General features: G+C 41.6%; 2 protein-coding genes across 9 annotated transcripts in view; one reads left to right on the top strand and one right to left on the bottom strand.

Annotated features, from left to right (window-relative positions):
• LOC144687851 (coronin-1C-like) overlaps positions 1–5,491 on the top strand; it is a 181,055-nt gene extending 175,564 nt beyond the window's left edge. For 4 of the 8 annotated variants that reach the window (XM_078554383.1, XM_078554384.1, XM_078554386.1 and 1 more), the window contains 2 exons: positions 636–707; positions 4,813–5,491. In XM_078554383.1, the coding sequence (XP_078410509.1) occupies positions 636–707; positions 4,813–4,932 (192 nt within the window). In that variant the 3' untranslated portion in view covers positions 4,933–5,491. The remainder of the gene's footprint in view (positions 1–635; positions 708–4,812) is intronic. The other 4 variants (XM_078554389.1, XM_078554385.1, XM_078554390.1 and 1 more) reach the window with 1 other exon arrangement.
• The window catches only part of LOC144687853 (uncharacterized), a 251,925-nt gene that overhangs the window by 62,456 nt on the left and 168,443 nt on the right, over positions 1–21,026 (bottom strand). The window contains exon 4 of the transcript XR_013578233.1: positions 16,440–16,561. The gene's annotated coding sequence lies outside the window, so the exon portion shown is untranslated. The remainder of the gene's footprint in view (positions 1–16,439; positions 16,562–21,026) is intronic.

The raw sequence follows: 21,026 nt of genomic DNA, 5'->3' as shown, positions 1-21,026 counted from the left end.
CTCTGGTCCATTGTTGCATTAAGCCAGGGGGGCTTAAGGAAGGGCAGGACTGGGTGTTAAATATTCCTGAGTACAAGGTAGTCAGGAAGGATGGGGCAGGAAGAAAAGGAAGAGGAGTGGCTGTATTGGTTAAGGAGTGCATTGCAGTGCTGGAGAAAGAGGATGCCCCAGAGGGTCCAAGGACAGAATCAATTTGGCTAGAGCTAAGGAATAAAAAGGGTGCAATTACATTGCTCAGTGTAGCCTATAGACCGCCAACTAATGGGAAGGATGTAGAGGAACAAATCTGCAGAGAAATTAAAGATGCAAACATTATAGAGTAGTTATAATGGGGGTCTTTAATTACCCAAATGTAGACTGGGGTAGTGATAGTGTAAAGGGCAGAGAGGGGCAAGAGTTCTTAGTGCGTTCAGGAGTATTTTCTACAGCAGTATGTGTCCATTCTAACAAGAAAGGAGGCACTGCTAGACCTGGTTCTTGGAAATGAGGTGGGCCAAGTAGATCAAGTGTCAGTGGGGGAGTGTTTAGGAGACAGTGATCAATGTACCAAAGGGTTAAGGATGATGGTAGAAAAGGGCAATGGATAATCCATGGCTGAAGTGTTAAATTAATACTTTGCATCTGTCTTTACCAAGGAAGCAGACGTTACCCAGGCCATGGTGACAGAGGAGGAAACCCTGTCACGAGAAGGGTTGAAAATTGATAAGGTGATATTGGATAAACTTGTCGGTACTTAAAGTTGACAAGGCACTGGGACTGGATGAGATGCATTGAAGGAAGTGAGATTGGAAATTGCAGGGGCACTGGCCATAATCTTTCAGTCTCCTCTAAACTCTCGTTGTGCCAGAGGACTGGCGAATTACAAACATTACGCCCTTGTTCCAAAAAGGTTGCAAGGATAAGCCCAGCAAATTCAGACTAGTCAGTTTAACTTCGGTGGTGGGGAAGCTTCTATGAACAATTATTTGGGATAGAATTAATAGTTACACGGAAAAATATGGGTTGATTAGGAAGAGCCAGCATGGATTTCATAAGGGAAATTGTGTTTAACTAACTTGTTGGAGTTTTTTGAAGAGGTAACAGAGAGGGTTGATGAGGGTAATGCTGTTGATATGGTGTACATGGGCTTCCAAAAGGCATTTGACACCGTGCCTCACAATAGACTTGAGAGAAAAGTTATAGCTCGTGGAATAAAAGGGATAGTAGCAACGTGGATACAAAATTGGCTGAGCAGTAGGAAACAGCGAGCATTGGTTAATGGATATTTTTTGGGCTGGAGGATGATTTGTAGTGGAGTTCCCCAGGGGTCAGTATTAGGACCCTTGCTTTTCCTGATATATATTAATGATCTAGATGTGTAGGGGACAATTTCAAAGTTTGCAGATGATACAAACTTGGAAGCATTGTAAACTGAGGGCGACAGTGTAGAACTTCAAAATGACATTGACAAGTTGGTAGAGTGGGCAGATAGGTGGCAGATGAAGTTCAATGCAGAGAAGTAAGAGGTGATTCATTTTGGTTGGAGGAACATGGGGAGACAATTTAAAATAAGGGGTGCAACTCTAAAGGGTGTGAGGGAGCAGAGGGACCTGGGTGTTTATGCGCATGTCATTAAAGGTGGCAGGACAGGTGGAGAAAGCTGTTAATAAAGCATATAGTATCCTGGGCTTTATTAATAGGGGCATAGAGTACATAAGTGTTATGGCACAGCCGATGATACATGCTGAGCTGCTCAAATCCCAAAGGGAAACTTGAAACAGCTGCCACAACTGTTATGCAATTTGTATAAATTTCAAGTTGTGTGCCTTGAATTCAGTAGTAATAAGACCACCGAGTCTTATAGGTTTCTTACAAAACTAAATTAAACCTTTTATTAATAGAAATAATGATTTTAAGTACATACAGATCTACAAATTACTACTATGATGACTTCTAAATCCCCCAGTTAATCTAAATCCCAGTTACACTTTTGTTAAGGCAACAGTAAGATGCACAGATTTTAAAAGACCCTAGCAAAGAACATGACACCCTGAACAATCCAATTCAAAGTGAGTTTTCTTAACTTCAGTTCTTCGTAGACAACAGCTTGAGGCGTTGATGCTAAAGGCTTTTCACACTTGTTATATCTTAGAATGCCTAACCTTACACACAGCCTTCGCTCCTTTATACATATTTTCTCCTTTGAATGCAAATTCCCATTGTTTCACTATGCCATTGGACTTTACCTTTCTAATAATAAAAATCTCTCATAGTACCAATTTTACCAGTAATCTTTGGGGAAAAATAAACTGTTTCTTAACTTCCCCTGGCTAGGTGTAATATTTCACTTCCTCTTTTGAAATCAATCTAGCCTGGTTTATTTAAAAATGCAAATGTTCCCTTGACACCTGTGTTTACCTACTTAACATTGCAAAGCTAGCTTATCTTCTATTACATCAAAGCCTTCAGACCAGCTGCCTTTAATTCAATTAAGTCACACACACACAGACACACACCCCACTATTATTCTAAAGAGCAAGGAGGCTATGCTGAGCTTGTATAGGACACTAGTTAGACCTTAGCTGGAGTATTGTGCACAGTTCTGAGCACCACACTTTAGCAAGGATGTGAACGCATTGGAGAGAGTGCAGAAGAGGTTTACAAAAATTGTTCCAGCGATGAGAGACTTCAGCTATGAGGATAGATTGGAGAAGTTAGGACTGTTCTTGAAGAGAAGAAGGCTAAGAGGAGAGTTAATAGAGGTGTTCAAAATTATGAGGGGGCTGGACAGAGTAGATAGGGAGAAACTGTTCCCGCTCAAGAACAAGAGGGCACAGATTTAAAGTGATTTGCAAAAGAAGCAAATGTGATGTGAGAAAAAACTTGTTCACACAACAGGTGGTTTGAGTCTGGGATGCACTGCCTGAAAGTGTTTTGGAGGCAGGTTCAATCGAGGCATTCAAAGGGGCATTAGATGATTATTTAAATAGAAACAATGTGCAGGGTTATGGGGGAAAGGCAAGAGAATGGCACTGAGTCATGATGCTCATTCGGAGAGCCAGTGCAGACATGATGGGCCGAGTAGCCTCCTGCATTATAACAATTCTGTAATTCTGTTATTTAATTTTAAAAAGCTGTCCACTGTATATTGTGAATGAAACAGAAATTAAGTGTTTTTCCAAATGTACTTCATTTAATGAGTTACCTTGTGACTGTTGTGCAGGAAACTTGGCAGCCATTTTGCACAGAGCAAAATTCCAAAAACAGCATTGCAATGAATTCACTAGTTTTGATGTTTGGCCTTTAACCTGCTAACAGATAGCAACTGAGCCTAGTGCTTGGGTAAAGAAAAATGGAAGATAATTAAAATTGGTGATTTTTAGAGTAGGGTTAAGATTATACCACTAGAAAGAAATAAAGCATAAATTTATGTAGTGCCTTTCACATCCTCCAGAATGCTAAAGTCATTTCACAATCGGTGATTTGCTTTGAAGCATATTCAGTGTAGTTGTTTACACAAATGTGGCAGCCAGTCTGCACCCAGCAAGTTCCCACATACAGCAGTGAGATAAATACCCAAGTGATCTGTTTTGGTGGTATTGATTCAGGATCATCATTCGCCAAGACACTGGGAGCTCCACTGCTACTTTTCAGATGGTGCCATGGGATTTTTTTACAACCACCTGAACAAACAGGTCTTTGGTTTAATATATTTTCTCAATTATCTTTGGATGAGCAGAGTTTTATATACAATTTAGTGTATATAGTAAAAAGCTGAGGTCCCAGTACAGATCCCTGGGGAATGTCACTTATTACATCCTGATAGAGAACTACCCAATTTTCCCCACCCTTTGTCTCTTACTTCTCAATGCATCACCAGCCCACATATCAAGAATACCTCCAATTCCATGCACTTTCATTTCGCTAATAATCTCTTGTGTTGAACCTTATCAGTGCCTTTTGGAAGCCCATGTAGACAGCATCCATAAAGGCACACCTATCCACCATTTTTCCCTCAAAAATTCAACTAGATTATGACCTACCCTTCAAATCCATGCTGACGTTTTTTTAAAGAGCTGATTTTTTTTTTCCAAGCACGCGATAGTAGATACTTCTCTGGTAGATTCCATTTACAGTCCCGTAATTGATGCTAAACTAGCAGGTCTATATTTGCCTGGTTCCTCCCTCCCTCCCCTTTTAAATAATGAAATGATGTTTGAAATTTTTGGATCCAAAGGTACAATTCCCTTATCTAGAGAGTTTGGAAAATTGAGCAATATACTTAAATTTCATGACCTATTTATTTTAGTACTCTATGAACAAAACTAAAAGGTGTTGGAGATTTACCATCTTAAGTGCTATTATTTTCTCCATTACACTTTGTAATTTAAATCCACTAAGTTCCTCCCCCTTGGCTTACTTTTAGGTTCTCTTGCAGTTTGTCTACTGCCATTGAATACAGATGCAAAGGACTCATTTAACAAGTCAGCCATCTAATTCTTATCCATTATAGTCCAGCTTGCAACCATTTCCCACTGTCACTCTTATTCCTGTTCATATTTATCAAAGCTTTTGCAGTTAGCTTTGATACCCATTGCAAGTTATTTTCATATTCCATTATTTGCACATCATTATTTGCCTCCACCCAAATGTACACTTCTGCCCTCTACCACCTATCCAGAACTGTCAAAATTTGATCTTCACTGAAATGTGCAGCAGCTCCTTAAAAGTAGTTCTAACATGTTCAACTAGAAATGTGGTCTAGTGCCCACATTCAGCCATTTCCAACACTGTACTGAAAAATTGAGGTTAAATATTCTTTTGTCTTTTTAGAATTCTGAATCCAAGTTGGATGAGTTGTTGCAAGAGGTTAAAACTCTGAAGGCCACCATCGCCAGCCAAGATGAGCGCATTGCCAACCTTGAGAATCAGATGGCCAAGATCACTAACTGAAGCCTGTAATATGCTTAATTATGGGGGTACAATTATCTGGTGTGGATTATCGGGAATCCTCCAGTCACCAAAACTCCAACCCTCGCTACCCTGCCATTGGTGGAAGCACCCTTCAGCATTCCAGTATCAAATTGCCCTCCTCTTTCTCCTTTCTCACTGGACTAACTTTGTTACAATTTGGAAACGCAATTCACTTTTTTTTTTTAAAAATAGAATTTATTTTCAGGATTTTTAACAGAGGAGACGATTGTCTCTCTTTTCCTCCACGCTTTCCACATTGAAAAATATAAGTATTAATTTTTTTATTCCTAACTGAAGTCCTATGCATATATAAAGGTGTGCTCTACTCTAATACTAGAGTGATTTCCAGGTTACACGGGCTTGTCTGTCTCTTGTCTGTCAGGTACCTGTTTTTAAAAGTGACTACACATTCCATGTACAAGTGCACCAGCACCATTGAAGAACACTTAATGGGTTCAGCTCTTATAGAGCAAAGAATGGTGATCTGTCATTAAATATACTTCCAGTTACAAAGATAAAAACATTGATTATAAAATTACTCTGGTGTTGTGCGACTTTTATTTTAACTTCTCAAAAAAAAAAGCTACTGTTTAGAAAACACTTGCATTTGATTTGGCTTATTCCATCTCTCTCTGATGCAGACTCTCATTACGTTGCCCAAGGGGAGACTCTTCATGTATAAGCCCAGTGAATTAGTGTCAGGAAACTATTGACAAATGTTGGAAAGCATCAGAGCTGAGCCTGAAACTGTCTTCATTGCAAATCCACACAAGCATTTCCCAGCACTGTGACCAGGAACCTTGGCTGATTTTCCTCTTTCTGACACAAGGATTCTACGATCTAACATTGTGTGATTAGCAAATATCTGGCTGTGGCACTAACTTAGCACACTATGAATCAGTCCTGCAGCCCCCCCTCTAGTCAATGGCTCAACAACACACTGGGCCATCGGAGATCCATCCGATTTATTATTTTTAAAAGCTGTTGTCACAGTTCTTGTGGAGATGAAGTCCTGTCTTCACATTGAGGATACCCTCCATCGTGTTTTGTGGCACTACCACAGTGCTAACTGGGCTAGATTTTACACAGATCTAGCGACTCAAAACTGGCCATCCATGAGGCGCTGTGGACCATCAGCAAAATTGTATACAACAGCAATCTGTAACCCCTGGTTCAATGAGGAGTGCAGGAGGGCATGCCAAGAGCAGCACCAGGCATACCTAAAAATGAGGGTGTCAACCAGGTGAAGCTACAACACAGGACTACTTGTGTGCCAAGCATCATAAGCAGCATGCAATTGACAGAGCTAAGCAATCCCACAACCAGTGGATCAGATCTAAGCTCTGCAGCCCTGCTATATCTAGTTGTGAATGGTGGTGGACAATTAACTCACTGGAGAAGGAAGATCTGCAAATATCTCCATTCTCAATGATGGGGGAGCCCAGCACATCAGTACAAAAGGCTGAAGCATTGGCAACAATCTTCAGCCAGAAGTGCCAAGTGGAATCTTTCTTGGCCTCCTCCTGAGGACCCAGCATCACAGATGCTAGTCTTCAGCCAATTTAATTCACTCCACGTGATATGAAGAAATGGCTGAAGGCTTCTGCTCCAGAACATGCTGCGGCCCTAGCTAAGCTGTTCCAGTACAGCTACAACACTGGCATCTACCCAGCAATGTGGAAAATTGCCCAGGTGTGTCCTGTACACACAAAGCGGGATAAATCCAACCCAGCCAAATACTGCCTCATCAGTCTACTCTCGATCCATCAGCAAAATGATGGAAAGCGTAATCAACAGTGCTATTAAGTGGCACTTACTCAGCAATAACCTCACTGATGCTCAGTTTGAGTTCCACCAGGGCCACTCAGCTCCTGATGTCATTACAACCTTGGTCCAAACATGGACCAACAGGTGAAGTGCGAGTTACCGGCCTTGTCATAAATACACTGTTTGACCAAGCATGGCATCAAGGAGCCTGAGCAAAACTGCAGTAAATGGAAATCAAGGGGAAAACTGCTGGTTGGAGTCATACCTAGCACAAATGAAGATGGTTGTGGTTGTTGACAATAATCTCAGTCCTGGGACATCACTGCAGGAGTTCCTCAGGGTAGTGTCCTAGGCCCAACCAGCTTCAGCTACTTCATCAATGACTTTCCTCCATCATAAGGTCAGAAGTGAGGATGGTCACTGATGATTGCATAATGTTCAGCATTCATGATTCCTCAGAAACTGAAGCAGCCCATGTCCATATGCAGCAAGACCTGGACAAAATTCAAGCTTGGACTGATAAATGGCAAGTTACATTAATGCCACACAAGTGCCACGCAATGACCATCTCCATCAAGAGAAAAACCAACCATCTCTCAATGGCATTACTATCGCTGAATCTCCTGCTATTAACACCCTGGAGTTACCTTTGACCAGATGCTTAACTGGACCAGCATATAAATACTTTGGCAACAAGAGTAGCTCAGACTGGGAATTCTGCAGTGAATAACTCGCCACCTGACTCCTCAAAGCCTGTCCACCATCGACAAAGCACAAGTCAGGTATTATGGAATACTCTCCACTTGCCTGCATGACTGCTGCTCCAACAGAAGGCTTGTAACAGGCCGAGAACTGGGGTAATTGGAGAAAATAGTTCACAAGGTACAGAACTCCTTCAGGATTAAAAAAAAATCAAAAAGACCAGGTCAGTGCACTAATTTATGCAGTGGGATCTATTGCTGACAACATGATAGCAAGACAGAGGGTTAATGAGACTTTAACTTATGAGGAAGTCCTGCAAGCTATTGACTCTTATTTCAGCATTCATCGGAATTTAATCGAGGGCTAAATTAGCATTGACCAGACAAAAGTTTCAATTCGTTCATCAATGATCTCTATAGGCTGGTAGGGAACTGCGATTATGGAATCTTAAAGGATGAGCTGACAGGTGACAGGATTGTAGACGGGATCCTAGACAAAGTATTGTCAGGTCTCTTGCAGATGAGAGGATTTAACACTAGTAAAAGCAGTGCAGATTGCGAGGCAAACAACTCGGGAAACCGAATCGGGTGGCTTGCTTGCAGTCAAGGAAAGGTACCATGGAGAAGATTGAGTGAGACCATTCAGTTTGTAGGTCATAAAAGAAAGAGGATGCCAAAGCCTACGTGCGCCAACCAACATTTTGAGATGTCTTTGGTGTGGCAGGAAGTGTGGAAAATTGGACCATTTCAAAACTGTGACTCAAATGCTGACAACCTGTAAGAAAATGAGAGTGTCGCACACATGAAGAACCACAAGCAAGGAACTAACTTTCCTGGGGGAGGTAAATGATACCGCAAACAAGTATCTGAGCATTAAACTCAAGAGTTTAAACTAGACACAGGAGCATTGGTTCCTGTTTTATCAAATGAAGTCAAATGGCTCAAACAAATCACATTTCAACCCACTTATCAAAGTGCAAGGCCCTGGTGGGACAACTTTAAAAGTGAAAGGCCAACTTGTGTCAAAGCTGAAATATAAAGACTGAGAAATCTACGAACATCTGTCGTTCAAAATCGAGTGCGCTCTCTCAGAAAGGCATGGCTAAAACTTAAATTAAAGTGGATGAAGTTGCTGATGAGAAAAAGCTACATTTTGAAATGAATTTCCAAAATTGTTTACAGGGCTAGGGAAGGTAAAGACCGAGCACCATATGAGCTGATGCTAAAATAATTTCCCTCTTTACACTGAGAAAAGTCCCTCACCCACTTTTGGACAAAGTTGAGAGTGAAATTGAAAAGGTGCAGCAGTGAGGAGTTATCTCAGCGGTCACCATGCCAACAAAATGGTGTTCAGGAATGGTCAGGGTCCCAAAGCAAAATGGTTCTCTAAGAATCTGCATGGATTTAACTCCACTAAGCAAACCAGTAGAACATGGGATCCACCCAATGTACTCAGTGGACGTGGAGCCTTGTCAAGCTAGCCAAGAGCACTTTATTTACCAAATTGGATGTGAACAGTAGATCTTTAGCAGTTGCCTCTGGACAAAGAATCCAGATTGCTGACACATTTATAACACCATCGCTTATTGTTTTTGTTATTGTTATAGTTATTGTTTCAATAGATTGCCCTTTGACACAGCAGACACTCTAGAAATTTTCCAGAGATCAAGTCTCATACTTTAGAAGACATGGAAGGAGCAATATGCTATATAGACGATATACATGTGGCTCCATGAGAGAAGAACATGATCGCAGAGTCAGAGCAGTACTGAGAGTCTTACAGGATACAGGCCTAACATTGAATGAAAATGTGAGTTCACCAAACCTATGATCAAGTTTCTAGGCCACATGACATAAGCCACTGGAATTACAGTTAATCCACAAAAAATGAAAGTAATCAGAATTTCCATAATCCTGGAACATAACTGAACTTTGAAGGTTCCTTGGGATGGTCAACCAAGTAGGCAAGTTTCTACTAAATGTAGCAGAGGTCAACAAGCCCTTGAGACAGCTGTTGAGACAGGGTTAACAGTGGTGCTGGGATGCGGACCAGCAAAATGCTTTTGAAAGGATTAAACAACTTTAACCTCTTTTGAAATCTTGGCACATTACAACTCAGAATTACCAACCATAGAAACAGCAGGTGTATCATCTACAGATCTGGGGGCAGTTTTATTTCAAATGCAGGCAGACGAGCGTAGACCAGTCTAATATTCCTCTAGGTCACTAACAAAGTGAAGAACATTACTCCACGATAGAAAAAGAAGCATTGGCCACTGTGGGTGTGCAAAAAGTTTTCAGAGTATGTTATGGGATTATATTTCAAATTGAACAGACCATAACTAGTCACCCTTCTGAACATGAAAGAAATTGCGAAGATGCTGCCCTGAATCTAGTTCAGACTAAGATTGATGAGATATGACTCCATTACACAATATGTGCAAAGGAAGTATCAAACAACAAATGTCACGAATGCTCTCAGAAGGAACCAAACAAACGGATTTACACTTCATCAAAGAGGTTGAACCATATACATCCTTAATCACTCAGCTCTTACCAGCTACTGCAAAAAAGTTGCAGGAAATAAAACCAGTCAAGCAACAAGATGAAAAATGTCTCCAAGCCCCAAAATATTGTCCGGAAGGATGGCCAGACCATATCCCCACCAATCCAACACTACGGCAGTACTTTGAACAGGGCTAGCCCCTCACAATAAGTTGATGACTTACCAGTCTTCAACGAGAGAATAGCCATACCAAGAGTGCTTCAATCTGATAGCCTTAAAAGACTTCAAGTTCATCTAGAAATAACAAAATGTCATGTAAGAGCATAGCAATCAGTCTGGTGGTCAAGCATTAGTCGCTCTGTAGAAGAAATGATTCCTAATTACCTTACTTGTGCCATAAGCAGCATGCAACAAAAACTCAAACCCAATATCACCACAAATGACCATGGGAGGGTAAAACAGCATGAGGGAGAACAGAGAAGCAGCCAGGCTCAAAACTTTAATCACAAGTGTAAAGCACATGAGTTACCAGTGCTGAAGCCCAGGGAGAGAGTATGGGTCTGAGACCAACAGGAGGAAGGCACAGTCATTGAAAAAAACTGCACAACCAAGATCATACAGGATTGAGACAGACCGGAGTATCATAAGCAGAATCTGCAGCACCTTAATATCCTTAAAGAGCCAGCAGAAACTTGGTCTTACTATTCAGATCCTGATGAAGAAGGTTATTCACTACAAGCTCTACAGCCACCCAGGAGAAGAACACTCACGCCAACAGAAGGGAAAGTACGAAATATCCTCAACCTCAAAAGAAGATCAGAACGAGATTTGGGTCATTGGTACAGGCTCGGCAGAGACTAACCCTGTGAAGTCTGAGACTTTGTGGGGAGATGTAGGAGTATGTAAATATGACAAGGATAAAGATTTGTGGGGTGGGGTGTTGGTGATAGAGTATAAGTTAACATCGGAAGCATATATGCTAATGTAATAATGTCAGATTACGTGACTGAGAAGTCAGGGCCTGGAAGCAGAAGAAGCTCTAACCTCATTCGGAGATCTAAATGTGTAAATACTTGCTGTGAAAAAAAGAGTAATTGATTTTGAGAACCTACAGACTCGAGCAGCATACTTTGGGAGAATAGACAATCCCCAAAAACCCCCGTCTAGACCCTGACCACACAACGACACAGCCATCTTGTGGTTGATAGGAGTGAAATCATAGAGGTGGACCATGACATCGAAGTGATGGAAGATGGAATAGTTTAACAGGGCTAAAAGTTATGGAGAGATATGGGAGGACAAGAAATGTTATGGTTGCAGTTTTCGGATCTGGGATTGACCAATGCCACCTCAGTGCTTGTAGGTATGGTGCAACACTGCGTATCAGGGATATATGGGGCGAGGTGAGAATTGAGCTGGGTGGTAATGAATTTAAGAATTTTGAAAAGGAATGGGATGATAGTAAATGGTTAAAGACAAAGGAGGTGTCAAAGATATGTTTGAGAAGCAGTGCGATGGCCGTTTTAGAACAAAGTGTCTGTCCAAGGGAACAGTTAACCATTTCTGGAAACCATTGGCCCAAGGAATGATAGTTGAGTAGACAGGAACTGGATCCAGGGCATAGGTTTCATGGAGGTGAGTCTGATGGGGGTACTGAGTATCAGATTGGAAAATAGAGAAGCTGCAATGAGAGTAGATCCCAAGAGAGTGTACTATAGGCCCCCAAACAGAGAAAAAAAGAGCAGATATGTAGACAAATTTCAGAGAAGTGTAAAAATAACAGAGTAGTAATAGTGGGGGATTTCAACTTCCCCAACGTTAACTGGGTTAGTCATAGTATGATAGGTTTAGAGGGAAAGGAATTCTTAAAATGCATCCAGGAGAGTTTTTTAAGCCAGTACGTAGAAGATCCTACAAGAGAGGGGGTGGTTCCTGGACTTAATTTTAGGGAATGAAGCTGGGCAAGTGGTAGAGGTATCAGTGGGGGAGCATTTTGCAGATAATGATCATAACTCCATTAGTTTCAAAGTTGTTATGGAAAAGGACAAGGATGGGCCAGAAATCAGAGTTCTAAATTGGGGGAAGGCCGATTTTAATAAGATCAGATATGATTTGGCCAGAGTGGACTGGGAGCAGCTGCTTTTAGGTAAACCTGCATCAGAGCAATGGGACTCATTCAAGAAGGAAATAGGGAGAGTACAGGGCCAACATATTCCAGTAAAGATAAAGGGTGGGATCAACAAATCCAGGGAACCCTGGATGTTGAGGAACATACAGGATTGGATAAAGAGAAAAAGGGAGGCTTATAGCAGATGCCAAGTGGTAATTTGTGTGTGGAGCCGGAAGACGTAGGTAGGGTTCTAAATTAATACTTTGTGTTGGTGTTCACAAGTGAGAGGGATGACGTGGGTATGGAAATCAGGCAGAAGGACTGTGTTATAATTAAAGAAATTAGCATAGAAAGGGAGGAGGTTCTAAGTGATCTAGCAGGTTTAAAAGTAGATAAATCTCCAGGCACGGATGAAATGTGTCCCAGGCTGTTGAGTGAGACAAGGGAGGAAATGGCAGGGGCGCTGGCAATAATTTTCAATACCCCTCTGGCCACAGGAGAGGTGCCAGAGGACTGGAGGACAGCCAGTGTGGTACCATTATTCAAGGAGGGAGGAAGGGATAAACCAGTGAACTACAGGCCAGTCAGCCTAACCTCAGTGGTGGGGAAACTATTGGAAGCAATTCTGAGGGACAGAATTAATCTACACTAGGAGAGGCAGGGATTAATCAAGGACAGTCAGCATGGTTTTGTTAAGTGGCGGTCATGTCTGACCAATTGAATTGAATTTTTTGAAGAGGTGAGCAGGTGTGTAGATGAGGGCAATGCATTTGATGTGGTTTACTTGGACTTCAGCAAGGCTTTTGATAAGGTCCCGCATGGGAGACAGATGACGAAGGTAAGGGCACATGGGATCTAAGGTAATTTGGCAAATTGGATCCAGAATTGGCTGAGTGGCAGGAAGCAGAGGGTGATGGTCGAGGGGTGTTTTTGTGACTGGATGCCTGTGTCCAATGGGGTTCCACAGGGATCGGTGTTGGGTCCCTTGCTATTTGTAGTATATATAAACGATTTCGACTTGAATGTAGGAGGGTTGATCAGTAAGTTTGCGGATGACACAAAAATTGGTGGGGCGGTAAATAGTAAGGAGGATAGCCTTAGATTACAGGAGGATATAGACGGGCTGGTCAGATGGGCTGATCAGTGGCAAATGGAATTTAATCTGGATAAGTGAGTTGATGTACTTGGGCAGGACAAACAAGGCACGGGAATACACGATGATTGGTAGGACCCTGGGAAGTGCCGAGGATCAGAGGGACCTTGGTGTGCATGTCCACTGGTCCCTTATGGTAGCAGGACAGGTAGATAAGGTGGTTAAGAAGGCATATGGGATACTTGCCTTTATTAGTTGAGGCATAGAATATAAGAGCAGGGAGGTTATGCTAGAACTGTATAAAATGCTGGTTAGGCCACAGCTAGAGTATTGTGTGCAGTTCTGGAATTTGCATTATAGGAAGGATGTGATTGCACTAGAGAGAGCGCAGAGGAGATTTACCAGGATGTTGCCTGGGCTGGAGAGTTTTAGTTATGAGGAGAGATTGGATAGACTGGGGTTATTTTCCTTGGAGCAGAGGAGATTGAGGGGGGACATGATTGTGGTGTATAAAATTGAGGGGCATTGATAGGGTAAACAGGAAGGAACTTTTCCCCTTGGTGAAGAGATCAATAACCAGGGGGCATAGATTTAAGGTAAGGGGCAGGAGGTTTAGAGGGGATGTGAGGAAGAATTTTTTCACCCAGAGGATGGTGGCAATCGAACTCACTGCCCGAAAGGGTGGTAGAGGCAGAAACCCTCATAACATTTAAGAAGTATTTAGATGTGCACTTGCGATGCCATGGCATACAAGGCTATGGGCCTAGTGCTGGAAAATGGGATTAGAATAGTTAGGTACTTGTTTGACCAGTGCAGACTTGATGGGCCGAAGGGCTTTTTTCTGTGCCGTGGACTTCTATGACTCTGAGAGGAAGATCAGAAAGTAGTGGGGATGAGGGTGGCTTAGACACTGTTGATGTCTTCAGTTTGGAAGACAGATTCCAAGAGTTCCTCACACTCAACGTTGAAAGTGATGATTGAAGGAGGAAGGTAATCGGAGGAGCAAACTCTAGTATTAACCTTATTTTGCGCGGTGATTGCAGTCTAGTGAGAGGATGTAATTGCTTAGAGAATCAACTTTTGCTTAAGGAGGTCAAATGAGATTTATTGGCGAATGATCAGGCTGGCTGTGCATTTTTGCAGGCTGGTAGCCCTCAAAAGTAAGGATGTGAATCTGATGACCATTAGTAGGAATCAAAGATTGTGAGCTTTCTGGTGGGAATAGTTGTCAAAGGTCAAAATAAAAAGCCTGTCATGCAGGTTATTGAGAAGGAGCAATGTTGTGATGGGAAGATGGTTAGAGGGGAGAAAAGTGGGCCAGATCATTTTGTGGTCGAGATGAGGATGCTGAGGATCATACAGGTTATTAGAGAAAGCTGTCAGTGACTGAGACGCCGGATGTACGTGTTAGGGGGGCATGGGTGGGTGGGGGGGCCAGTGGTGTGAATTGGTGAGTTGACCTGCAGTCTTAGGTTGAATGAGGCTTTGAGGGCTGTGAAGTTATAACAGAAGGGGCAATGGGAAGTTTGAAGTAGTTGAAGCAGCTGAAAAGCTTGGTGCAAAGACTTTTAAAAAATGGGAAGAGGAACTTGTTGGTGATTTAGGAGGTTAGCAGAGAAATTTAATGTGAGTGAGTTTTTCAGTTTAGGTGCAGATCTCACTACTCTGCCTAAACAACATGCTGCATCTCCAACCTCTGAATTCGCTCTCCTCCACCTATATGACATTTCCAATTCCTAACTTTTGGCCCCCAATCTCAAACACATTTTAATCAGCTCTATTACTAAAACGCCATTAAGTGCATTATTTTCATCAGTAAAGATTGAGAATTTATAAATTAGGCATTGTATAAATGACTGATATAGAGCAGCTAATCTACCATATCTTGCAGAGCTGTTGCACATATAGCTCAACTACAAGATAAAACAATGGACTTTGAGGAGGAAGTTCCTGTGCTTCACAGGAAACCTGCACTTGAACAAGCTGTTAATTCAATGAGTCATTGTACTGCTGATCTTGTTCCAGCTCTGTGATCTGTGAAAGACAGCAACAGATAGCTCTGGCCGATGCCACTGGACTTTAGATTGGCTTTCATTTTAGCTAGTTGCTTTGTAATGTTCTGTAATTGTGCTGGATTAAGCTCCCCTTGCATGAAAGACAATTATGTAACTTGTCCTGCATTGTGATATCCACCCTAGTCAAATTTCAAAAGACAGTCTGCATTAGACTACGGAGGTAACAAAGGTGGAATATACCACCGATCTCACCAATCGCAGCAGTGAATAATTAGAATGTAATTTTGGAGCTTGCTTTAATTTCTGTGTAGTAGCAGTACCATAAGTGGACTCAAAAAGGATATGCTAACAGTGTTGCAGCATTTTTATTTTTATTTTTGTTTTTGTTTTGGATTTCCAGCATCCGCAGTTTTTTGCTTTTATCTTAATGTTGCAGCAGAGATTGGAGCAGTTCTACACCATATATTTTATTTCACTACATTTTGCTTTAACCATTCAAAACCCATGTACTGTTCCCACCTGAAAAATTCCTTAGGTCTGACATTTTGTTATTAAGCAATTGCTTTGTTTTGCTCTTAATCAACCCACCCTACCACTCTTTTCCGGCTCCTCCCACTAAGTCAAATCTTTGATTATTACATTTCTAGCATTGGCCATTGAATAGCACAGCATTTAAGGAGGCCATTTGGCCCATCAAGCCTGTTCCAGCTCTTTGGAAGAGAATGCAATTAGTTCCACTTCCCCCACTCTTTCCCCATATCCCTGCATTTTTTTCTCCTAAGTATTTATCCATCTCATAGGAAATGGTGATAACCTTTTAAGCACAAACTTTGGATGATTAGAGCTAAACAGTTTGCTTTATACGCCAAATAATCTATTAAATTAACTTCAGAACGAATTAGAGGACTCCCATCTGAAATATTAGCGCACGTTTTTAGATGCTGACTGACTGACTGTTTTTAGGATTTTCTATTTTTATTTAGAGGCTTGAAACATCTAATTCCCTGCTTACAGGAAGGGTTGAATTCCATATACTTTAGATGCCCAGGCTATACACTACCCTACAGGCCATCTTCAACCTTGTTCTCGTAATGGCCACAGCAGCCTTGTTAGATCAAGACAGAATTCAATCAAGGTTAGCACATTAAACAAACTTTAAAAATAAAAGCTTGGTCAATTTATCTACACTCTTCTGGAGGGGGTATGAAATGGTGAAACTAGTATTTAATAAGCTCAAAACTCAGGAGTTTGTTTGAGCTGCTTTCCCCGTCACCTTTAGGATGATAAATTGTACCTGCTCTGATGAACTACAGTGGGGCTTCCAAGGCATTGTGATCATTCTAAAGAAGCCACCAGTCACAGGAAAAGTGTCAGTATATTGTAAACAAGCTAGAGGGGTTTCTAATGTTCATTAATCTGACATCAATCCTGTGTAAAAATAATTGAATCAATTATCAGTAAACCTGAAGATAATAACTTCCTGAACAATGCTCAACATAGACTTAGGAAGATTCTGATGATCATTCATTTAGGGGGATATGGTGGAGCACTGGAAATGTCACTGGACTTGTAATCCAGAGGCCCAGGCTAATATTCTGAGGACAAGTGTTCAAATCCCACCACGGCAGCTGGTGGAATTTAACTTCAATTAATAATCTGGAATTAAAAAGCTAGTCTCAGTAATGGTAACTATGAAACCATTGTCGATTGTCGTAAAAAGCCAGCTGGTTCACTAATGTCCTTTAGGGAAGGAAACCTGTCATCCTTGCCTGGCCAACATGTGACTCCAGAGCAATGTGGATGACCCTTAGCTGTCCTCTGAAACCATGTGGCAGGCCACTCAGTTCAAGGGCAGTTGGGGAGGGCAACAAATGCTGGCCTTGCCAGCAACACCCACATCCCATGAAAGAATAAATTTTTTTAAATTCTGATTGACTTCCTTGAGGAAGTGTCATCCTTGAATTTCCGATCTTTCCTTTTGTTCACAGAGATCACCATTAATGTGCTTTTATGAAATAATGATATAGCAAATGTGCTTTAGAGGAATGTTCATTTGTCTTAAAGTAGTTCTTCACCAGTCCCTGGATGGTTTGCTGGGTACGTGAACCCCATGAGATGGCACCGTGTCATTACAATGCAGAGGAACCCCAAGTCTGGCCCGAGGTTTATGCCAAGCCAGCTGCCCAATCAGCAATAGTGCCCCTGGACTGAAACGGGGAAAATCCAGCCAGATTTCTCTCATCCATAATCCATAGCGCATCACGGTTTGAAGTACAAAAGGAGGGTCATTCACCCCCATCATGTCTGTCCTGGCTCTTGCTAGAAGGTGACTGAAGAGATAGCCAAACTACAAATACTTGTAGTATGTAGCTAGTGTGATGCATCAGGTTTTCTCTTATCTGTCTGCTGCTTTGAGATTAATTGTTTGGCATGTGCTGTTCATGCATTTAACATCCAGCTCTGCTTTCCAATACACAAAACTGAAAACCACGTCTCAATATAACCGAGTGTATTTAACTTTCAGCTGGAAGCAATGCTTTGCTTTATCCAATATATAATTTTTTAACATAAATGAAAATAAATTATGTTGGTGCTCTTGAATGGAGCATTCAATGCCAGTATGGAGCACTCCATAGGCACAGTACACATTAATTCCAGATAAAAGTTCCCTCTACTTCAACTCCGCTTCAGAAGAGCATTCCTAACATACACCATCGTTCTATTTCCCTTCCCTACGTATCTTCTAGTTTCTCAGACTGAGACTGACAATTTAGTATCAATTCCTAGTGCTGTTAACTTTATGCTGTGGATTCCTGAAGCCCATTATTGAAATTGATTGAGATTTCCCAAAGCCAATTCCAATAAGTCTCTCAGAAGTTGGCAGAAAATGTTGACTTTCCTCCACAGTCTAGGGCTGAAATCCAGGGTCACAAAGTATATTTTGTTCCAGTTAAATGGTTTTGCTCTGTCTCCTGAAAAACCCTCAATATCCAGTGCAGTTCCACTGCACAAGAAATGGGGACAGCCTGATCCTAGAGGCTCCACTACTATTCTCTTGTGGGGCAGCATTATGTATTTGCTCTGCACCTTCTATTAATAGCAGGGCTAAGACCAGAAACTCACTGTTAGTGGTATTTTGAAGCACCAAATGAATTGGTCATAATTTTGCTTTGCAAATGTCTTCTTAATTGGCTGAGATTTAAGGCTCCTGATCCAAATCAAGTTTCAATACTTCCACTGTCATTTGCTGATGAGTAAAACCAACTGAGGTACCTAATTAAAGATCTGACTGTCATTTTTCCTTAGTGTTAAACAAAGCTGTGCCCTATCTTTTCCTCTTGACAGGAAATGACTACTGGTAATGCAGTATTGTTAGGAAATAGAGATAGTTTAAGTAAGTTAAATTAGTATTTGTGGGAGTTAATAATGAGTTTTAGCTTTAATGTTTAAGTTTGATTTGTATTTCTGTATCTGTGGCTTAAGAAACGTTGAGTTTTCGTTTCACTTTAAAAAGTGCCTGCATTTCTAATCAGAGTTTATGACTAAGATAAGTTAAGCAAACACGAGTAGAAACCTGGGATGTTGGGTCCAGAGAGGCAGGTCCTTCCCACAGACACACACAGGAAACTAGAAACAGCAGTTTTTGAGTTCAGCTTTGAAGACAGCTGCCAGGCAGAAGCAGCTTAGAAGGGGCAGATAGCCAGTCCGAAGCTAAAGGAGAAAGTCCCCAAGAATCCAGGGGAGTGGAACAGGAGAAAGTACCAAGCAGACCTTCTGGTCAAAGGAAGGACAGGACACTAGAAAAGGTCCTGTTAAATGAAGTTAAGAGTGAAGGGCAGAGAAGGGCTCCAAGCTTAAAGCTCCAAGCTGTAGGAAGCAGATTCAAAATGATCTAAAGGCTTGTGAGAAGTCAGAAGGTCCAAAGAGACAACTGAAGGTCTGTAACTCTTTGCTATGGGCATGGGAAGCAGTGGTGTACTGTTGACGGCTGAGTCAGTGAGAGAGAGTGTGTGGAAGAAAGCTCGAATGCATGTGGTGACCCAGGGGAGAGGAACATCGGAAGGAGAGTTTGAAACCCTGGAGGTGAACCCTTGTGGAAGGCATCTGAGAGAAAGCATTGATTTGGGAGAAGATTCCAAGGCATGTTCTTTGGAAACCTTGGTGTGAAAGGTGGAGTTCAGTGAGGCTGGTTGGCTCACGGTGTAACAAGTGCCTGGGGGAAGTTGAGGAGAGATCCATAGCATCTGTCTGGGGTGGTATCTGTCACTTGGTTTCAGAGTGTGGTGTGCATGACCATAGGTCGCCAATTGGTTTACACGGACTGTACTTGCTGTGAACATTAGAGTATAAGATAGCTTTTGTAACTTGTGTTATCCTTACAAATCTGTATGTACCTGTAAAGATACAGTTCTGGGTGAAGAAGTATTGTAATATAGTTCATCTTTTCTTGTTTAAGAAATGTTTTATGCTTTTGTTAAAAGTTCATTAGCTGATTCTGGTGACTCCATTCAGTAGCCCCTCTCCATGTATCAAAGCAAACAAATAAAAGTTAGGATCTATCAAGCTGGGTTTCACCCCAGGATCAGACTTGTCCAGTGGTAACCTTAGCTGGGGAATAACAGCATTCAATATGAATAGATACAGCAAATTACCAAAAAGGGACAGTGGGGCTGCAAGCTGGCACACAGAGGGAGGGCATCGATCCACATTCGCTATTCCCTATATGTTGGTACCCAGTTTCAGCACAGTCTGAAATGAGCTCTAGATGGGAACTGAGAGTGAGTGGAAAAAAAACCAGAAGAGCTGCTTCCAATTCACTTGCTAGAAGATGGCTCCACAGCATCAGAAGTCTGAAGCCCCAATGATTTTGAGACCCCGCTTTGATAAGGTACCGCATATTACGCTCATGATTAAAGTCAGAGTTTGCAGGATCAGAGACCGAGTAGCAGAATCAATTTCAAGCTGGCTACAGAACAGAAAGGAAAGAGCAGGGATTAAAGTCGGTCACTCAGATTGGTGGAAGATGGGAAGTGTTGTTTCACAGGGTTCGGGTGCTGGGACCAAACATAAACAATTTGGGTAAAAGCAAAAAACTGCGGTTGCTGGAAATCCAAAACAAAAACAAAAATACCTGGAAAAACTCAGCAGGTCTGGCAGCATATATTTCACCTCTCTTCTATTTTTACTTAGTTCTGTTGAAGGGTCTTTCGGACTCGAAACGTTAACTGTGTTCCTCTCCGCAGATGCTGCCAGACCTGCTGAGTTTTTCCAGGTATTTTTGTTTTTGTTTCATAAACAATTTGGGCTTGGGAATGGAAAGTACAATTTTGAAATTTTCACATGGCAGCATATTGTGTGGTATAATTAACATTGAGGAAGACTGTGGCAATATACAGGATTCGGGAGTGTGAGACTAAGCACGATTGCTCTTTCAAAGAGCCAGCATAAGCGCCACAGACTGAATGGCCGCCTCCTGTGCTCTAGGTTTCTATGTTTCTATGATTTTAAGAATTTAATAAATTGTAGAATGGGTGTATAAATAGCGAATTAATTTCAATACAGATGGGTGAGGTAGTACATTTTGATAGGAGGATCCACATACTGCTTGGAGTTTAAATGTGGTAGAGAAGAAAAAGGGTATGGATTAAACTTTAATGCAAGGTAATAATACTACAGAAAATGCAAACGAAACACTGGGGTTCATTTCTAGTGGAATATAATTGAAAAGCAGAGAAGTTATGTTAAACTAGTATAGAACCTTGGTTCGGATACAGGCTACTGTGCACAAGTCTGTTCTCCATATCACAAAAAGGACATAGAAACACTGAAGATGCAAATAAGATTTACAAAGATGATACCAGAACAGAGAGGCTTTAACTAT

This window comes from Cetorhinus maximus, chromosome 12 (assembly GCF_964194155.1).
Source record: "Cetorhinus maximus chromosome 12, sCetMax3.hap1.1, whole genome shotgun sequence".
NCBI lineage: Eukaryota > Metazoa > Chordata > Chondrichthyes > Lamniformes > Cetorhinidae > Cetorhinus > Cetorhinus maximus.
This window is presented reverse-complemented; position numbering and strand designations above follow the sequence as displayed.